At 33.6% G+C, this 16,081-nt stretch overlaps 2 protein-coding genes across 3 annotated transcripts; one reads left to right on the plus strand and one right to left on the minus strand.

Annotated features, from left to right (window-relative positions):
• Positions 1-2,728: 2,728 nt before the first annotated feature.
• Positions 2,729-3,773, plus strand: LOC128190400 (uncharacterized). 2 transcript variants are annotated; one of them, XM_052862440.1, is made up of 2 exons: positions 2,729-2,825; positions 2,907-3,773. In XM_052862440.1, exon 2 carries the CDS (start codon positions 2,924-2,926, stop codon positions 3,641-3,643), a length of 720 nt encoding a protein of 239 aa, XP_052718400.1. In that variant the 5' UTR covers positions 2,729-2,825; positions 2,907-2,923; the 3' UTR covers positions 3,644-3,773. The 2 variants fall into 2 exon arrangements, with proteins under 2 accessions (XP_052718400.1, XP_052718401.1); XM_052862441.1 differs by having other exon boundaries at positions 2,746-2,829.
• A 929-nt stretch (positions 3,774-4,702) lies between these two features.
• Positions 4,703-16,077, minus strand: LOC128189101 (transcription factor 25-like). Its single transcript, XM_052860564.1, has 17 exons — positions 15,871-16,077; positions 13,687-13,854; positions 13,433-13,566; positions 13,226-13,291; positions 13,041-13,129; positions 9,867-9,997; positions 9,585-9,684; positions 9,355-9,448; positions 9,105-9,197; positions 8,747-8,852; positions 8,327-8,437; positions 7,789-7,907; positions 7,325-7,483; positions 6,981-7,071; positions 6,399-6,478; positions 6,120-6,192; positions 4,703-5,462 (listed from the first exon to the last, which is right to left on the minus strand). Exons 1-17 carry the CDS (start codon positions 16,024-16,026, stop codon positions 5,280-5,282), a joined length of 1,953 nt encoding a protein of 650 aa, XP_052716524.1. The 5' UTR covers positions 16,027-16,077; the 3' UTR covers positions 4,703-5,279.
• Positions 16,078-16,081: the final 4 nt, after the last annotated feature.

Here is a 16,081-nt window from a genome sequence, read left to right on the forward strand (position 1 = left end):
GTGGAAATATTTTTATCTAAAATATTATATCTTGCTAGTTTTTTCATAAGTTGAAACACAGACACATAATTATATCTTATATTATACCGGTACTTACTTACATACCGGTATGTGTATTGATACAAAAATTGCCATTATTTTGCAAAATTTCAAGAGGAAACAGTCTCATTATTACATTTTGATCTCTTTTATATGAATTCATAGTTTGTTTCTTTGAGCTTGTACATCCAAATATATTTCTAGTCCCTGTGCCATAAGAAGAAAGTCTATTGTCCCTGCACCATCCCTTTAAATGTTACATTTATAAACCGTCAACGCTCTTTAAAAATGATGATATTTGTCTGATTTTGCTTGTTTAACCAAGCACTATCACTTGAAATGATGTGAACATTAATTAAAAATGAGGTATAAATACTACACGTGTTAAAAATTACGACTACATGTTTTTCACTTTTTAACGATGTTATATGACGTAACGTCATAATGTTTATTACATAATTTCTGTTTTTGTGAAAAAATGCTGATAAGCTTTTTCTCATGGGTGCAATCAAATTGTCCAAAATTAGGCCACTTTCAGCAGAACATCATCTTTAATAAGAATTTCATTAACATCGCGAGAGTTTTATATGATCGAGCATTTACGTGTCTGCGCAATTAACTTTTGCATGATTGAGCATCTGTGCAGAAACATAGTGTCTCTGATCTATGTAACTTTTGTATGGTGAGCATTTACGTCTTTGTTTTATTTTAAATATGAAGTTATTTATTTAAATTTTGCTGTTCAGCAAAAGTCATTAAAATGGTTAATGTGTACTGGTTAAAGTAGTCCATTCAGTCATCCAAACACACGCCCGGTTTGCTTCTTTCTTCTTTATTTTTTTTAGTATCCTTAATCATACAAATGAGGTTAAGTTTATAAAGTCTAAACAATGCGAGGGCCTAGGATTGGGAAAAGGGGGAGGGATTTCAGGAGGTCCGCCCCTGAAAAATGCAAACTTCTGAAAGTTACCGAAAACAGGCATCCAAACACCCATCCCCACGGCAAACAGAATTATCCACGGACCCCTATATCCACGCAAGTAGAGTAGTGTATGAGTTTATACGTGAGCAATTTCCAAGGATTTGCTCTTAGCTTCAACAAGCAACAGTGAGCAACGGGTACTAGTATAAAAAAGGGGCATGGTCACGATTTTGGTCAAAAATTATTTTTCCGATTTTTATGCTTACAATGCTTCAGTAAGGTACTCAATTTCATAGGCAACCAATATTAAGCGAGTTACAGAGCTTTCAATTTTTTGCAATGTAAACATAGCTTTTGTTAAAATTTTGAATGTTGAAGTGAAAATTCAGGTTTTAGACCTAAAATGAATGCATTAAACGTTAGAAACTGTTTATTTATGCTTCAAATGTATAGCAGATAGACAAATCAGCTTGAAAAAAAAGATTTTTTACTGTTATATAGAACTATGTAAACAAAAACAGGGCACGCCCCTTGTTTACATGACAAAGTATTGTTAGCCCTGTATCTTGCTTATAACAACGACTGGCTCTCAAAGAAGATGAATGAATAAGGCGTGTAAACTGCCTATATGAGGATCGATAAGATACTATAAAATTAAAATATCAAAAAATCTTATTATTATTTTCTAAATTATTGAAAACAAATCTTTATCATAACATCGATTTATAACCCTTAAATATGTTAGATATTTGAAATAGGTTGATTTAAACTGGCGTTAGTGTGTCAGAACCGCCAAATGGTGCCATTTATATTAAAACTTCAATGTCTTTTCTTTTATTGAGTGGGTCTGAGCTCAATATTAAGGAAATCAGATCGATTTCAATCAACAAAAACGTGGAGAGAACACCCTCTATACTTTAAAAATGTCATTTTGTTTTCTAACAGTTGAACGGTTTAGAAAAATACTAAAAGTCCGTAATTTCGTGGTTTAAGTCGCATATAGCATTTAACAATGAAGTTTTTGTGACTGAAATGGCTCAGTGGTTAGAGCACCAGACATTAAGTAACATTATATAACGGGTTTTCAGGTTGCGGGTTCGATACCACCAAAACTTTAGAATTTATTTCTTTCCTTTATCGTCTGTTAAAATATTCAAAATTGAATATAGTTAGAAATTGTGCTTGTGTAAACTTGTATATTAGCATTATCAAGTATATTTAGTTGGAAAAAATTAAATTTGAAATTGTATTTTACGACTAAACCAAATGGGAATTTGCGCTATCTTGATCCCCATCTTCTTTCATTTGATAACTAGAAATGCATTCCTAAAGAAATTAAAAAAACAGAAAATAGAATTTGACCAAAATTGTGACCATGCCCCTTTAATTCAATTGTACATGTACTTCGAAAAATTATAAGCGCGGATCCATTAATTTTCCATGACTATATAACATAATCATTCACTACATTTGCAAATCCCGGTGAATTTCCATACCCCGTGCTTAGTTTTCATCAAAATACATGTATACCGTGTCAGAATATACACCGCGGTGGTCAAATACTCCAAAGTAAATAAACACATGACCATTTAAATGTTATGTACATCTTCTGAACAAATTAATGCTTAGTCGGTTTAAATTAAAAGGAAATGACGCCGGAAATTGAATTGAGCGGGGACCTTTACATTTTAATGAGCGACTTTTATTCTGTTATGGTTAAACTCAAATTTTTAGACTACAGTCACACTAGTATCAAACTATATCGCTGCTTACTTGTACATGAAGTCAAGTGAGCGAACGAGATCCATATTTTTACGTCACAATAGTCTGACGTCATAAAGAATTGGACGTAGTAACACAATGAGTAAGTAAGTAACAGTTCGCATTTTATAGTTTATCATAAAAAAAATCCTTGTATAGATGATTATTTAGAACTTTTTAATAGGAATGTCACAGTAAACAATGCGTGCCTCAAAGAGTGATCCCGTTTGTTACACTTCCCAGAAGAAATGCGAGTGTGAGCGCAAGAAACAAGCAAAAAAGATACCAAATGCCGAGAGGAAGCCGCGATGCGAGGGCATCGTTCAGCAAGAGATGGAACAGAAATACTATGGACTCCTGAAAGAATACAGGCGGGTGCAGGAACAAGAGGCCACACTCAGAAACAACATGGCTCTACTGCGGGCTGAACTGATTCTGTGTCAAACACAGACTTATCATCGCGGTCGGGAGGATTTACGCCGCATCACATTGGAACCATTGGAGATACGGCGGATTGATTCCAAGTGGTCCAGGAACCACCTACAATCTAATTCAGTAAAGCGTCCCTATATTGTAGAAAAGTACGTGTCCGAGCTGGGAGGCGGTACTTTGAAGAGAGTTCCCCGACAATATTCCCGATTACGATACACATTCCCTGCAATCCAAAAACATCAGAACCTTGTCAATGAAAAAGCCGTAAAAAGGGGTAAAACCAAAAAGCCTGAATTTGGTGACAATAAAAGTTCGGGACAACGTAGTGAGTCGTCCGCTGACAAATGTGCCTGCTCGCATTGTGTGGATTTCCCGCCATGCGTTGTCCAGCCTCCCCGTGTGTTGATTGCTAGGACACCAACCCCGGTATATTCAACTAATTACAGACTGCAAAAGAAAGCTCTGCCCGAAATTCACGTGAAAGGATAGTAAATTACATTAATAACTATTTGAAGTAGAAGTTCAGGTTTGGTTGAAGAAATTTAGTTTCGTTATTTAAAATAAACTTCAAAATTAATTTGGCTTTTTAGCGGCAATTGATATCGCATTTTTTCAGTTCATGGCACAAATAATATTAGTAAGGAGAGAACGTTTATCAGGTGATGGCCAAATGACAAAATCAAACAATAAAGGAATAAGCGTATTTAACCTAATTTTTTAATATATGAATGAGACATTTTTAAAAAAAAAATATGTTGTTAAATGTGTATCAAAATAAAACTTTTTACCGAGTGTGGACTCCGGTATCCGCCTACTTTCATCGTAATTTACTTACATTAATCAACTTTTTTTTTTTTGAAAGACATAACGTTTTCAACACTGTGCATGAGAAGAAACAACATTCACATGAGTCAATACATTTTAAATTCTGGTTTTTATATCTTGTCTCTTCTGTCCTTTTGCTCTTACGGTATTTTTTATCCAATTCAATACATATCCCTGTATTTCACTGTCTTATATGTAAATATCTTATTGTTGTTGATAATCCCAAAATCAAATCACGTGATCTATTTGGATTTATTTGCGTTTACATTTTTTCCGAGTGAAATAATTGGGACACGTTATCTTTGTGACGCAATAGACTACAATTGTTTAACTATATCCACCCATAAGTAGTTCAAATGAAGTGAAGAAATTTCCAAAAATGTTGATTATGAAAAATACACCATATACAGTAAAACACGTTTATTTGCTTCCAAACGTAATTAGTTATATCCGTCAGCTTTACCATATGTTTAGAATCAACGGGGAATGAAAATCACTTAAGTATAAGCGTAAATTCATTATGTGTTTGCTATAAGTGTGTTTTACATGTACCGGTATACATTTGACTCTGAAGAATTGAAAAATTATGGTTCACGTTAAAACAGTTCTTCCATTCTAGCGACAATAATATGATTAACATAAATTCCATTAATTCATTTTATCGTAATTCGCAACAGTTTTTTATATAGACTTACAGTATAAAATAATGACAGTAAGATGACAAAACTTCTGTATTTCGTTTATTTTGTTTGCATGTTAAAATTTAACAAATTCTGCAGTTTATTATAACTGTTAAAATGTTTGAAAGACTTATGCATTTGGCCTCTTGTAAAACTTAACAGTTTTCTCAGTAGTTAGGTAAGAATTTCCAGAATTTGTACAGTGTACCCTCAAAAACAAAAATGAATTTTTTTGAAAAACATGTAACAGTACACAGAATGAGCATGTGTATCAGATATTTTTAACATATCAATATACATTGTATAGGTCAGATCTTACTTCTGAAAACATTTCTTGGCATGTAACATTTTTTTTAAATGTCTAAATGCACATTTGTGTATTATAATTATGGACCACAGACAAAAACCAACAATATTTAGTTAACATAATACAACAAAAAAACCATCGTTTATTCAAATGAAGATACCCAATGCCAATTCAATAGATGCACTTCATTACTTTTTGTTAGATCCAATTGTCTGTATTTCTCAAAAGACTGACCCTTGACCCACTCTCCCTCACCCAGTAATGTCAGTCCCTGATCCTCTGACCCCTCTTCCTGACCCCTGACCCTGTGATGTCAGTCCCACTCCCCCTCCTCCCTCTCCTCTTGATCCTCTTCTCCCTGGTTCTCCACAGGTGGGTCGATCGGTCGGATGTTGGCCAGTAGGTCCCTCATTGCCCCCATCAACACATTGACTCCCTGCCTCAGGTTGTTCCCTTCCTCACCCCCCACAGCTCCCTCATTCCTGGCAGGGGGATCCTTCAATGTATTTCATACGTACAATGAAATTGTTATGTACTACATATTTTTATCTAAATGCAATATCATAATACTGTTGAAGAAGAAATATTAGTTGAGGATTTCATTTTGTTATTTCCATAGCAGTAATAATCAACGGAATTAAATCCATGACATTTTTAACCTAAGTGTTTATGAATACTGAGTTGATACATGATACATTTTAAGGATTACAATATGATGAAATTAAATGCCAATGAAGGTGTATTTGGTTTAAAAACAACGAAATTTTAACCCAACAAAAATATGTGCTTCAACAGTATGTAGAGAACATGTACGTCGTTAGGTGAATTACAGGGGCTGATTAATCTATTTCAGTAAATGTATTGATTATAATTATCATGAACAGATATAATTGAAGGTGAACTATTTTTAATTTGTCCAAAGTATCTTTTAATAGAAATATTCTATTTTTCTGGTCATTTTACATGTACTAATGAATCAGTCATTTAATTGCAAAAAATCTGTCATACAGCACAAATTTAAATTCAAAAGCAAAATAAAAATATATTGGTAAAAGCATTTAATATTTAAATACCACTTATTATTCAGTATTGCTTTGTATATCAGTAATTTGCAGAAGATTGTTGTTATTTTTACTGTCATTCAAGTACTTACATTTGGATTAAAGTTTGGCAAAAGAGATCTCAAAAACAAAGCAAGTGTGTTTCCTTCTTGAGGTGTTCGTTGCCTAAAGAATAAAAGAATAGACATTAATTATGGGAATGATAATACATGTATAAAAACGCAGTATTAAGGTACACTATAGGGATAAATATGGAAAATAGTCTTCGTATGATTACTCTTTATCTAATGAATGTATTTATTATGATAACCTTCATAATCTAGCTAGAGACACACTAAAGTTTGATTTGTAAGCATTTTGAATTTTGGTACCTGTCTGGTCGCTGGTAAGCAGCAATGGAGTCCAGTGGGGGGAGAGGATCATAACTGAGTACGGTGGTGTTAGCTACATCCTACAGAATGAAAATCTTTGATCACTGCTGGCTCATTGTTACATTTACATAACACTATAGCTATAATATCAGGGTACTTAGTATACAAGAATACATGTAGTTACAATATTGTGGAATTCTTTAAATTACATCATTGCAAACCATGGCCATAATACATTCCTCTTCCATGAGGAGAGAGCATGTCAACACCAGACTTTGGATTGAGACATTGTATTCAAAGGGGCTCATTTTTGTACATTATCTACAATTATCTGCATCGCTAAAAGATAATTTTATAGACAGGAAATTTCTTGAAAATATCATTATTGAAGACTAACTGCAACAACATCAGTAAGTGATAAGTATATGGTATCAGCAAGGTTTAGACTCCCTTTCATACCTCAGCAAACTGAGGCGTTGCTACATGCAAATGCTCCATTTTATTTGTTTACAGTGCTTTAGATGAAATTTACAATAGTTATCCAAGGTGTATACGATCACTGTATCATCACAGGGCTCTTACCGGAGGAAGTGCTGTAGTGGCGTCCTTGATCTCTGAGATGAGGATGTGTCGTAAAATATTGCGGGGTGTTCCTTGGTATCTTACTTGTCTCCTTCAAATAGAATTGAGTATTCTTTGATCTATATATGTATAATGGCTTAAGAAGATAATGCTGTTTTACCAAAACACCAAAGAAAACTATTAACTCTAGAAATGTTTTCAAAAAATTACTATTATACAAATTGATGTTAAAATCCAGATTTCATAAAACATTTGTTAAATTTCAAAACAGAGAGAACTTCCAGCAGAAATATACATGACTTTGAACTGATATTAAAATTGATAATCTCTGAAGTCGAGCCTACTTTTTACTGCATTCTTCTACAAAGCTGTCTTTTCTATCAACTCTCTTCATCACCTCCTTGACATTCCTCTCAAGCCATTGTACAACCTCTGGCTGTTTCCAACAGGCGTGGCATCGACCAATGTATAAGCCAATCAGCTGCTTGAGAGCAGCAGTCTGACTGAAAAAGCCAATCAAACAATAATTACAGCTTCCTCTCTCAATTTTTTCAAACACTCTGTTATGAGTAAATGTAGGATTTGAAATGAGTGTTTGCAACCCTGACAAAAGTCAAAATATGTGCAACAGAAAATGTAAGTTGCTGCATGATTTTTGAAAGATAGAAATGTTAAATTTAAAATCAAAAGCACTAGATTCCACAATTGAATCAGCTTTGATATGTAAATTCTTTTAACAATACATTCCAGTTTACAACAACTTTATATATAAACACTTTACACTGTACTAATGAATTGGACAACATACCTGTACTGCATTTTATCCCCAAAGTATGCATGACTTGAAACCTCACTGTCAGGGTTGATGCTGCATTTATCCAGGAGGGGCATCAACAGTCCAGGAAACATGATCAGAGCTTGCTGAAGCTTCAGTATGAAAAATCATCATAACAAGTGAGAACGCAGCGTATTAATAGGCTAGATAAAATATAACATTTGAGAAAACCATTGGTAAGTCTCACTTGTATTAAATTCAAGAAGAGAACCCTAATATTGGTTTCTTACATTATTTATGTTCAGTGTATGCGTTCAGCAGGACTGTAAAGCTCACCATAAGGTTAAAATTGAAAGGCAGCTGAGGCTTTTTCTTAGTATAAACATGTGATCACTATAAATAAGACAATCTTTTATTCATTGTTGCCCATTCTAACTTGTTAAAATCTTTCCTTTCTTTGATTTGCAACATCACAGTTCAGTTTAAAGAAGGATAATTTAAAATAGCCCTGTTTGAAATTCACCCTGTAACAACCATGGTGAATAGGTTGAAATAACCCTGCACCAACTACCTTTTCATCTGCCTCAGTTGTGTCCCCTGACTCATTTTTTTCTTCTTGAAGAAACATGGCTAATGGCACAGAAAAAGCAAAGTTTGGTAACTGAGACAGGTTTCTGTGATCCTATGATATAAAAAATAAAAGAAATGAGAATAAAAAGGAAACAAACATCAATGTAAATCATGCGCTGGATGATGGTTAATCATACGGTATTAATTAGGTTTATTTTTAAAATGAACTTCATATTTGATGAAATCTTGTTTACCTATTCAAAAAGTAACAAATAACAACAATGAAAATTGTGCTAACAAATAACAACAATGAAAATTGTGCCTTGTTTACATGAATGAAAATATATGTATATCAGACATACAAAGTAAAAAATTCAAAACACTATAAACAAATCTTCATTCCCCATGACAGTGTTTTTACCTCCCATTCTTGGAACATCCGGATCAGGAAGGAATACTCTGATGCTCTCAGTGCATAAAAGTCAATCATAAGTAGGACACACATAGGGTCATTATCTGGGTCAAAGCTAAAAAAAAAAGCATTCATCTGACAATTTTAATTCCAATAAAGGAAAACAAAATCAAGCAAAATCAAAACAAAAAACCCAAAGAATCTTTTGAATTTTTTTCAATTTGGAATAGATACTTCATTTCATTTAAGCTTTCATCAATAAATGCATTTGTGAAGGAAATTAATCTCTCTGATTTAATAAAAAAAACGTTTAGCTAGCATATCACTTGGAGTCATAGATTTACAGGAACACGGATAGAGATATTACCTCAGGAGCAGTTTACAGAACTCCAGAGCTGTCCTGTAACAACCTCTCTGACCAACATTCACTAGATGCTTGAAGAGGCCTAGATAAAATGGTCTACAAAGGAATAATAAAATATGTATCAATATAATATAAGAATTGACAAATTTAATTAAAAAATAGTATAATATTATGCTTAACATTTTTTTCATTAGTTTGGTCAATAATCCTTCAGCATCTACAAGTTACTGACTGAATTTTTGGTTTGTATTACCTGTTTTCTGCCAGCTTGAAGTCCAGACGACAGATGCCCGTTGTTAGACTAAACAAGGAATGGAAAGACATCTCAAAGGAAAATAGGGCTCTCTCTACAACAAATTGAAAAATATCAAAGAAATATAAAAGACACTCTACAAAACAATTTTTACAGTCAAAGAGTGATTACATACATATATGATCTAAAATTGCCTGATGTAAATATAAAACACAAAGGTCTATTCTTACCAATTAGGTCAGCAGCTGTCTGCATGTCCTCACTCATCCGGAACACTTCACTCATCTGGATCAAGGCATCCACATGGTATGGATATGTCCTTATGATATCCTGTTACAAAATCAAGGTATCAAATATATTCAAAAGTATAATACATGTAAATGTATTTTGCAAAAATGCAATAATTTAAATTCAAAACAGTTTGAAATTCTAGCAGTACTGGTGAAAACTACAGACAATGTTTTGACACAATACATGTACCAAAGATCTCCATATAATTTATCATATTTTACCATTATATTTTGAGGGTTCAGAGATTCTACAGCGTCATAGAATTTGAATTGCACTTGCTGGTACTGGTGATTGTGTTCAAATACAAAGTAGTTTACATTGCCCTGTGTCTCCTTCAGTGACATAGTCAATCCTAAAACAAAACAGAAAAACAAGAGGCCCATGGGCCACATCGCTCACCTGAACAGCAGTTCCTTGTAACATTACATTTCGTAGCATATGCTTTTTCTATTTTAAACATTGAACCCCTTTCTGGGGACCCAGTTATGGTCCGAGGTTTATGGTTGGCTTGAACAACATAAATAGTAACATAGGAATGAAAATGTGAAGCACTGCAGTGGGACCGCACGTACACAACCTGAAAAACTGAACATAGCAGAGTTCCACTTCAAGAGGAATAACTCTCAGACTGTACAGAACACAAGAAAGATAACTCTTGGTTCCACTACATTAGAGTTTACACAATTTGAGGATCCTTGCATAGTAATCTCACAAACTGTAGCATTATAGTTCTCGAGAAAAACTTTTTAAAAACATTTTCAATATATCTTTCTATGTTAAACTTTGAACCCCTCTTGGGGCCACAGTATTAGTCCAGTGCTAAAGTTTTAATTATTTGGAATCTACATTATTTAAGGATGCTTGCCTAGTTATCTCACAAGCTGAAGCATTATAGTTCCCTAGAAAAAGATTTTTCAACATTTTCCCTCTATACTTCTATGCTAAACTTTGAACACCTCTTGGGGCCCCAGTATTAGATTGAGATCACGGCTTTTATAATTTCGAATCTGCACTATTTGAGGGTGCTGACGTAGTTATCTGACAAATTGATGCATTGTAGTTCTCGAAAAGAAGATTTTTAAACATTTTCCATATATACCGGTACTTCTACATTTAACTTTAAACCCATCTTGGGTCTCTAGTATTAGTCCAGGGGTCACTATTTTAAAACTGTCGAACCTTCATTATCCAAGGTTGTATGCATGATAGTAATCTCACAAGTTGAAGCATTGTAGTTCTCGAGAAGAAGATTTTTTAACATGTTACCTTTATATTTCTTTAATAAATTTTGACCCCATCTTGGGGCCCCAGTATTGGTCCGGGGGTCACGATTTTACCAATTAGGAATCTACATAAGCGAAGGATGCATGCATAGAAATTCCACAAACTAAAACATTGTAGTTCTTGAGAAGAAAATTTTTAAACTTTTCCTTTATGCTTTTTAAAATGTTTAAATTTTGAACCCCTCTTGGTGCCCATCAATTGTCCGGGAGTTACAATTTTTTGAATCTACATTATTTAAGGATGTACATGTATGCATAGTAATATCCCAAACAGTTGCACTATAGTTCTTGAGAAGAAGATTTTAAAACATTGTCCTACATATGTTAAAATCTAAACCCCTACTGGGGCCCCACTTTTTGTTCGGGGGTCACGATTTTTACAATCTTCACTATGTATACAACCTTTTGTGTATGTATTGGCATTTTTGGTGAAGTGGTTCTTGAGAAGAAAATTTTTAAACATTTTTCATATGTATTTCTATGTTAAACTTTGAACCCCGCCTGGGGCCCCAGTCTTGGTCCGAGGGTCACGATTTCTACAATTTAGAATCTTCATTATACATACAAGCTTTTGTGTAAATATTGGCATTTCTGGTGCAGTGGTTCTTGAGAAAAAGGATTTTTTAAACATTTTCCTAAGGTATTTCTATGTTAAACTTTGAACCCCGCCTGGGGCCCCAGTCTTGGTCCGAGGGGCACAATTTTTACAATTTAAAATCTTCACTATATATACAAGCTTTTGTGTAAATATTGGCATTTCTGGTGCAGTGGTTCTTGAGAAGAAGATTTTTAAACATTTTCCTATGTATTTCTATGTTAAACTTTGAACCCCACCTGGGGCCCCAGTTTTGGTCCGAGGGTCACTATTTTTACAATTTAGAATCTTCACTATGTATACAAGCTTTTGTGTAAATATTGGCATTTCGGGTGCAGTGGTTCTTGAGAAGAAGATTTTTAAAAAATTTTCCTATGTATTTCTATGTTAAACTTTGAACCCCGCCTGGGGCCCCAGTTTTGGTCCGAGGGTCACGATTTTTACAATTTAGAATCTTCACATATATACAAGTTTTTGTGTAAATATTGGCATTTCTGGTGAAGTGGTTCTTGAGAAGAACATTTTTTAAACATTTTCCATATGTTGTTCTATGTTAAACTTTGAACCCCGCCTGGGGCCCCAGTTTTGGTCCGAGGGTCACCATTTTTACAATTTAGAATCTTCACTATATATAAAAGCTTTTGTGTAAATATAGGCATTTCTGGTGCAGTGGTTCTTGAGAAGAAGATTTTTTAAACATTTTCCTATGTATTTCTATGTTAAACTTTGAACCCCGCCTGGGGCCCCAGTTTTGGTCCGAGGGGCACGATTTTTACAATTTAAAATCTTCACTATATATACAAGCTTTTGTGTAAATATTGGCATTTCTGGTGCCGTGGTTCTTGAGAAGAAGATTTTTAAAGACATGCACCCTAAACTTACTGTTTCGCAATTATCTCCCTTTTGAAAAGGGCTGTGCCCTTTATTTTAACAATTTATAACCCCCTTACCATAAGGATGCTTTGTACCAAATTTGGTTAAATTTGGCCCAGTAGTTTTTGAGAAGAAGTTGAAAATGTGAAAAGTTTACAGACGGACGGACAGACGGACGGACGGACGACGGACAACGGGTGATCAGAAAAGCTCACTTGAACCTTCGGTTCAGGTGAGCTAACAATACAAAATCAAGCGACACTGATATGAAAATATTTGGGGATTTATGGGCAACAATTTCTTAAAAGCATGTACATGTATAGCAAATTCACATTAATACATTTAATGAATTTGAAATTGAACAGACCTGACAAACAAGATCATACACATGTACATGTATATAATACACTTACATTATGTAGAAGAGCTTGAATCTAAAACATTTACATCTTCCAGTGCCTTTGTCTGTGATAACATGACAAATCTATTTTGTAATGTATGGACCAATACATTTCATCAATGAATATTTTAATATTCGATTATATTCAATAATATTCAGCCATAATTGATCACCTCATAATACTCAAAGAATGATTCCTTAAATAAATACATAAAATCAATTTATGCAACACTATGGCCCTAACCTGTTTTCCCAATGTGTGGCCATGTGTCCTTAGGTGTAGCTAACCAACTTGTCCGTCGACGCATGGGCATATTTCTTTGTCTCCGCCTTCTGCATGTGAAAAATGAAGGTTTATCTTAGTGTTTTAAAATTAGATGAATGACAAAGTATCTCTGAGTACCAGTTTATGTAATTTAATTATCTTACGAGGACTCTGCTTGTACTACCCGTGATCCAAAAATCCTCTTCAATTCGTTATCTGGATTCAGATTCCTAAGAGTGTCCAAACAAAAAGAAAACGAAAGTAAAATGATAGACCAAAGGTATGTAAAACATGTATCATTCAAATACTTCTACATCACTACTCTGTCATTCCATTTTTATGTGAAAAAAAACCCCAAACAGAATTCCTACTTATGTTCCACCATGAGGAGGGCTTTTTGTGAGTCATTCACAGTGTCTACTCTCATTATCAAAGACTCGGCACCGTGACCTGAATTCTCCAGAATGCGATTGACTTCTTTTATGCTGGCCTCTATTTCATCATCCTGTCAAAAAAAATTGTAGGTTTTCAAAAATAATTTTCTTTAATTATTAGAACAGTGTTGAAATTTTCCTTTTTAAATAAATTTGTTAATCTTTTTAAATCATTACTGCTTTCTGTTTACCTCGTTATCAACTTCCTTTTCAGCTGATTTCTTCTTCTTTCTCTTTTTCTTCTTCTTCTTTTTGTTTGTTGCACCTTCTTGGACTTCAGGTTTAGATGTCTGATCTGGAGCTACTGCATCTTCTTCATTGTTTTCTTCACTGTGATGTTCATCTTCCTCTTCACCTAACTGTATTATGATCAAGGTTTTAATTACAGTATTACAATCTTAATGCCCCATTCATACTTCACAGGATGAAGATAACAGATTTCCAAAGGTTATAAAAAACTGTGACAGAATGCATTAATTCCCTGATGAAAACCTCCCTTCTGCAGTTTGAGGCTCTTGGAACCAGCATTTGAAGCATATAAAAAAGATATCAATTGTATGATGACCATATATATTCTGCACAAGCATGAGTCAACAATGGACTTCATCATTTTAGTTATGAAAAAGTACCTGGTACTAATTTATTTTTTAAAAAATGCAACTGGCAAAATTATTTTCCAATAAAAGACTTACAGTCATGTATTGTCAAGTAACAATCAAACCAGATATGTCATTGGGGCAAGTTTGGTTTACAAGGATGGTAGTTGTTTTGCTATGACTCAGATCAAATGCATATCAATGGAGGCAAACCAGTCAAGTACAGAAAGCAAAGCAAACATGCTTTGCACAAATGCCGGCAATCACATACATATGTAAGCACTGTACATGTATTTTATTTGATTCATTAGTCTGGAGGTATCCATTGATTTTTTAATTTAGCTCTTTTTTAAACATTCTTAAACAGAATGGAGGTCACCATATCTAAATGGATGTTACTTGAATTATTGGGAATAAGAAAACTGACAAAATACGACATGAATTATAGTCTGTCCTACGTTATTGTACTGTAACATTTGGACCTTATCATTATTTTTCACTTGGCCAAAACCTGATACGCTAGATGGGGCATTTCAAAGGAGAAATCTTGGAATTTTTCCATACTTTTGAATGAACATCATTTGAACCTGGAGGTATTTATAAATATTGAGTTATTAAGCAATATGTGAATTGAGGATATCTTAAGGTATATCACTCCTCATGTTTTGATTTCATTGCGCAGATGTTCATTATATTTTAAATGAATATGATTTTATTAATTTAAACCTCACAAAAAGATCATCATTTCATAATTTCACAACATTTGTAAAGAAAATCCATTTGAATTCAAGAAACGAACAAGTTTTGGGGGGAACTATTTTCTCGTGCGGAAGGTTTTTTAGTCGAAAATGACAGAAACAAGCAATTTTATGAATTTTCAATATACTTTTCTTCTTATTATACTTTATTCATTATTCTCATTTTTAACATTTGATAGGTTTGTGACATGTTCTATAGGTTCTCTATGACTTGTACTAAACTAAATTTTGAGAGAATGATAGACGTTTAGCATAAAATCATGCGAATATATAGAAAATGTCTGAATTTTTTTAAGCCAAATTTTGCAATAATTTTACCTTTGAAGCCATGTATCTAAAATTTGAAATCACTGACCCCCATGATTTATTATGTCAAAATGATACTGAATACCTATGTAGGCAAACTGGATTAATCTTCTAAAATTCTTGATATTCAAAATGTTTTTATTTCAAATCAAATTGTAACTATTATAAAAATTGTCTATTTTAAGTGCAAAAAGGTTACAAACATTTATGCAGCTTCATGCAAATATTTTTCGTAATCCCTCTATTCAGTGTGACCATTGTACATAATTAAAAGCAACATTTAAAAAAAAAGAGTTTGCTTAATCGAAAATTCTGAAACAAATCCTAATCAGGCTGAAATCGCATTTTAGGTGCAAAAAGATCAAATTTATTTGACCATAACTCAGAGGGATGAACACTGACCTCCCATTATCTTTGTATTATTTAAGTGTGTTTTGTCTACAGATTTCAATAGAATACTTCTCAAGAAATTCTTGATACAAGAACATTGAGGAGTGGGATACCTTAACTGCTTAAAGTTAAATTGGGACATACCCATGTAGTATAACAGATTGCAATCGTCATCTGTTGGAAATCAATATATGTTATCCATTGAGTTGTGACTAAGACGTAATACAGAAAATAACCATAAAAATAATAAATACATGACTCTAATTCTATTTTCCCAAATCACAAGTGAAGTACAAAGCTGAGTTGACAATATACAGAACTGTACCAGTAGAAATGGATTTATGGGTTTCCTGTTTTTCTTTTTACATGTTACGAGACTTTCATGCTCCTCTTCTTCTTCTTCTTCGTCGGTGTTCTGACCATTCTTGATAATGTCTAGATCTTGATTCCCGTGTAACTTTCTCAATGCTCTGCTTGACATATTGAGTGAGGAAATTCAGTCTGAAAAGGAAGTTGGTGGTGGTGAAATCGAAAAT

The sequence above is a fragment of the Crassostrea angulata genome, chromosome 6 (assembly GCF_025612915.1).
Source record: "Crassostrea angulata isolate pt1a10 chromosome 6, ASM2561291v2, whole genome shotgun sequence".
In the NCBI taxonomy this organism is placed as follows: Eukaryota; Metazoa; Mollusca; class Bivalvia; order Ostreida; family Ostreidae; genus Magallana; species Magallana angulata.

Bases quoted from the DNA above. Each gene is read 5' to 3' on its own strand.
- LOC128190400 (XM_052862440.1), top strand. From the start codon at position 2,924: ATGCGTGCCTCAAAGAGTGATCCCGTTTGTTACACTTCCCAGAAGAAA.
- LOC128189101 (XM_052860564.1), bottom strand. From the start codon at position 16,026: ATGTCAAGCAGAGCATTGAGAAAGTTACACGGGAATCAAGATCTAGAC. The intron at 13,855-15,870 runs GTACAGTTCTGT...ATCATAATACAG, and splicing joins CCATAAATCCATTTCTACTG to TTAGGTGAAGAGGAAGATGA. The intron at 7,908-8,326 runs GTAGTTGGTGCA...TTCATACTGAAG, and splicing joins CAACTGAGGCAGATGAAAAG to CTTCAGCAAGCTCTGATCAT.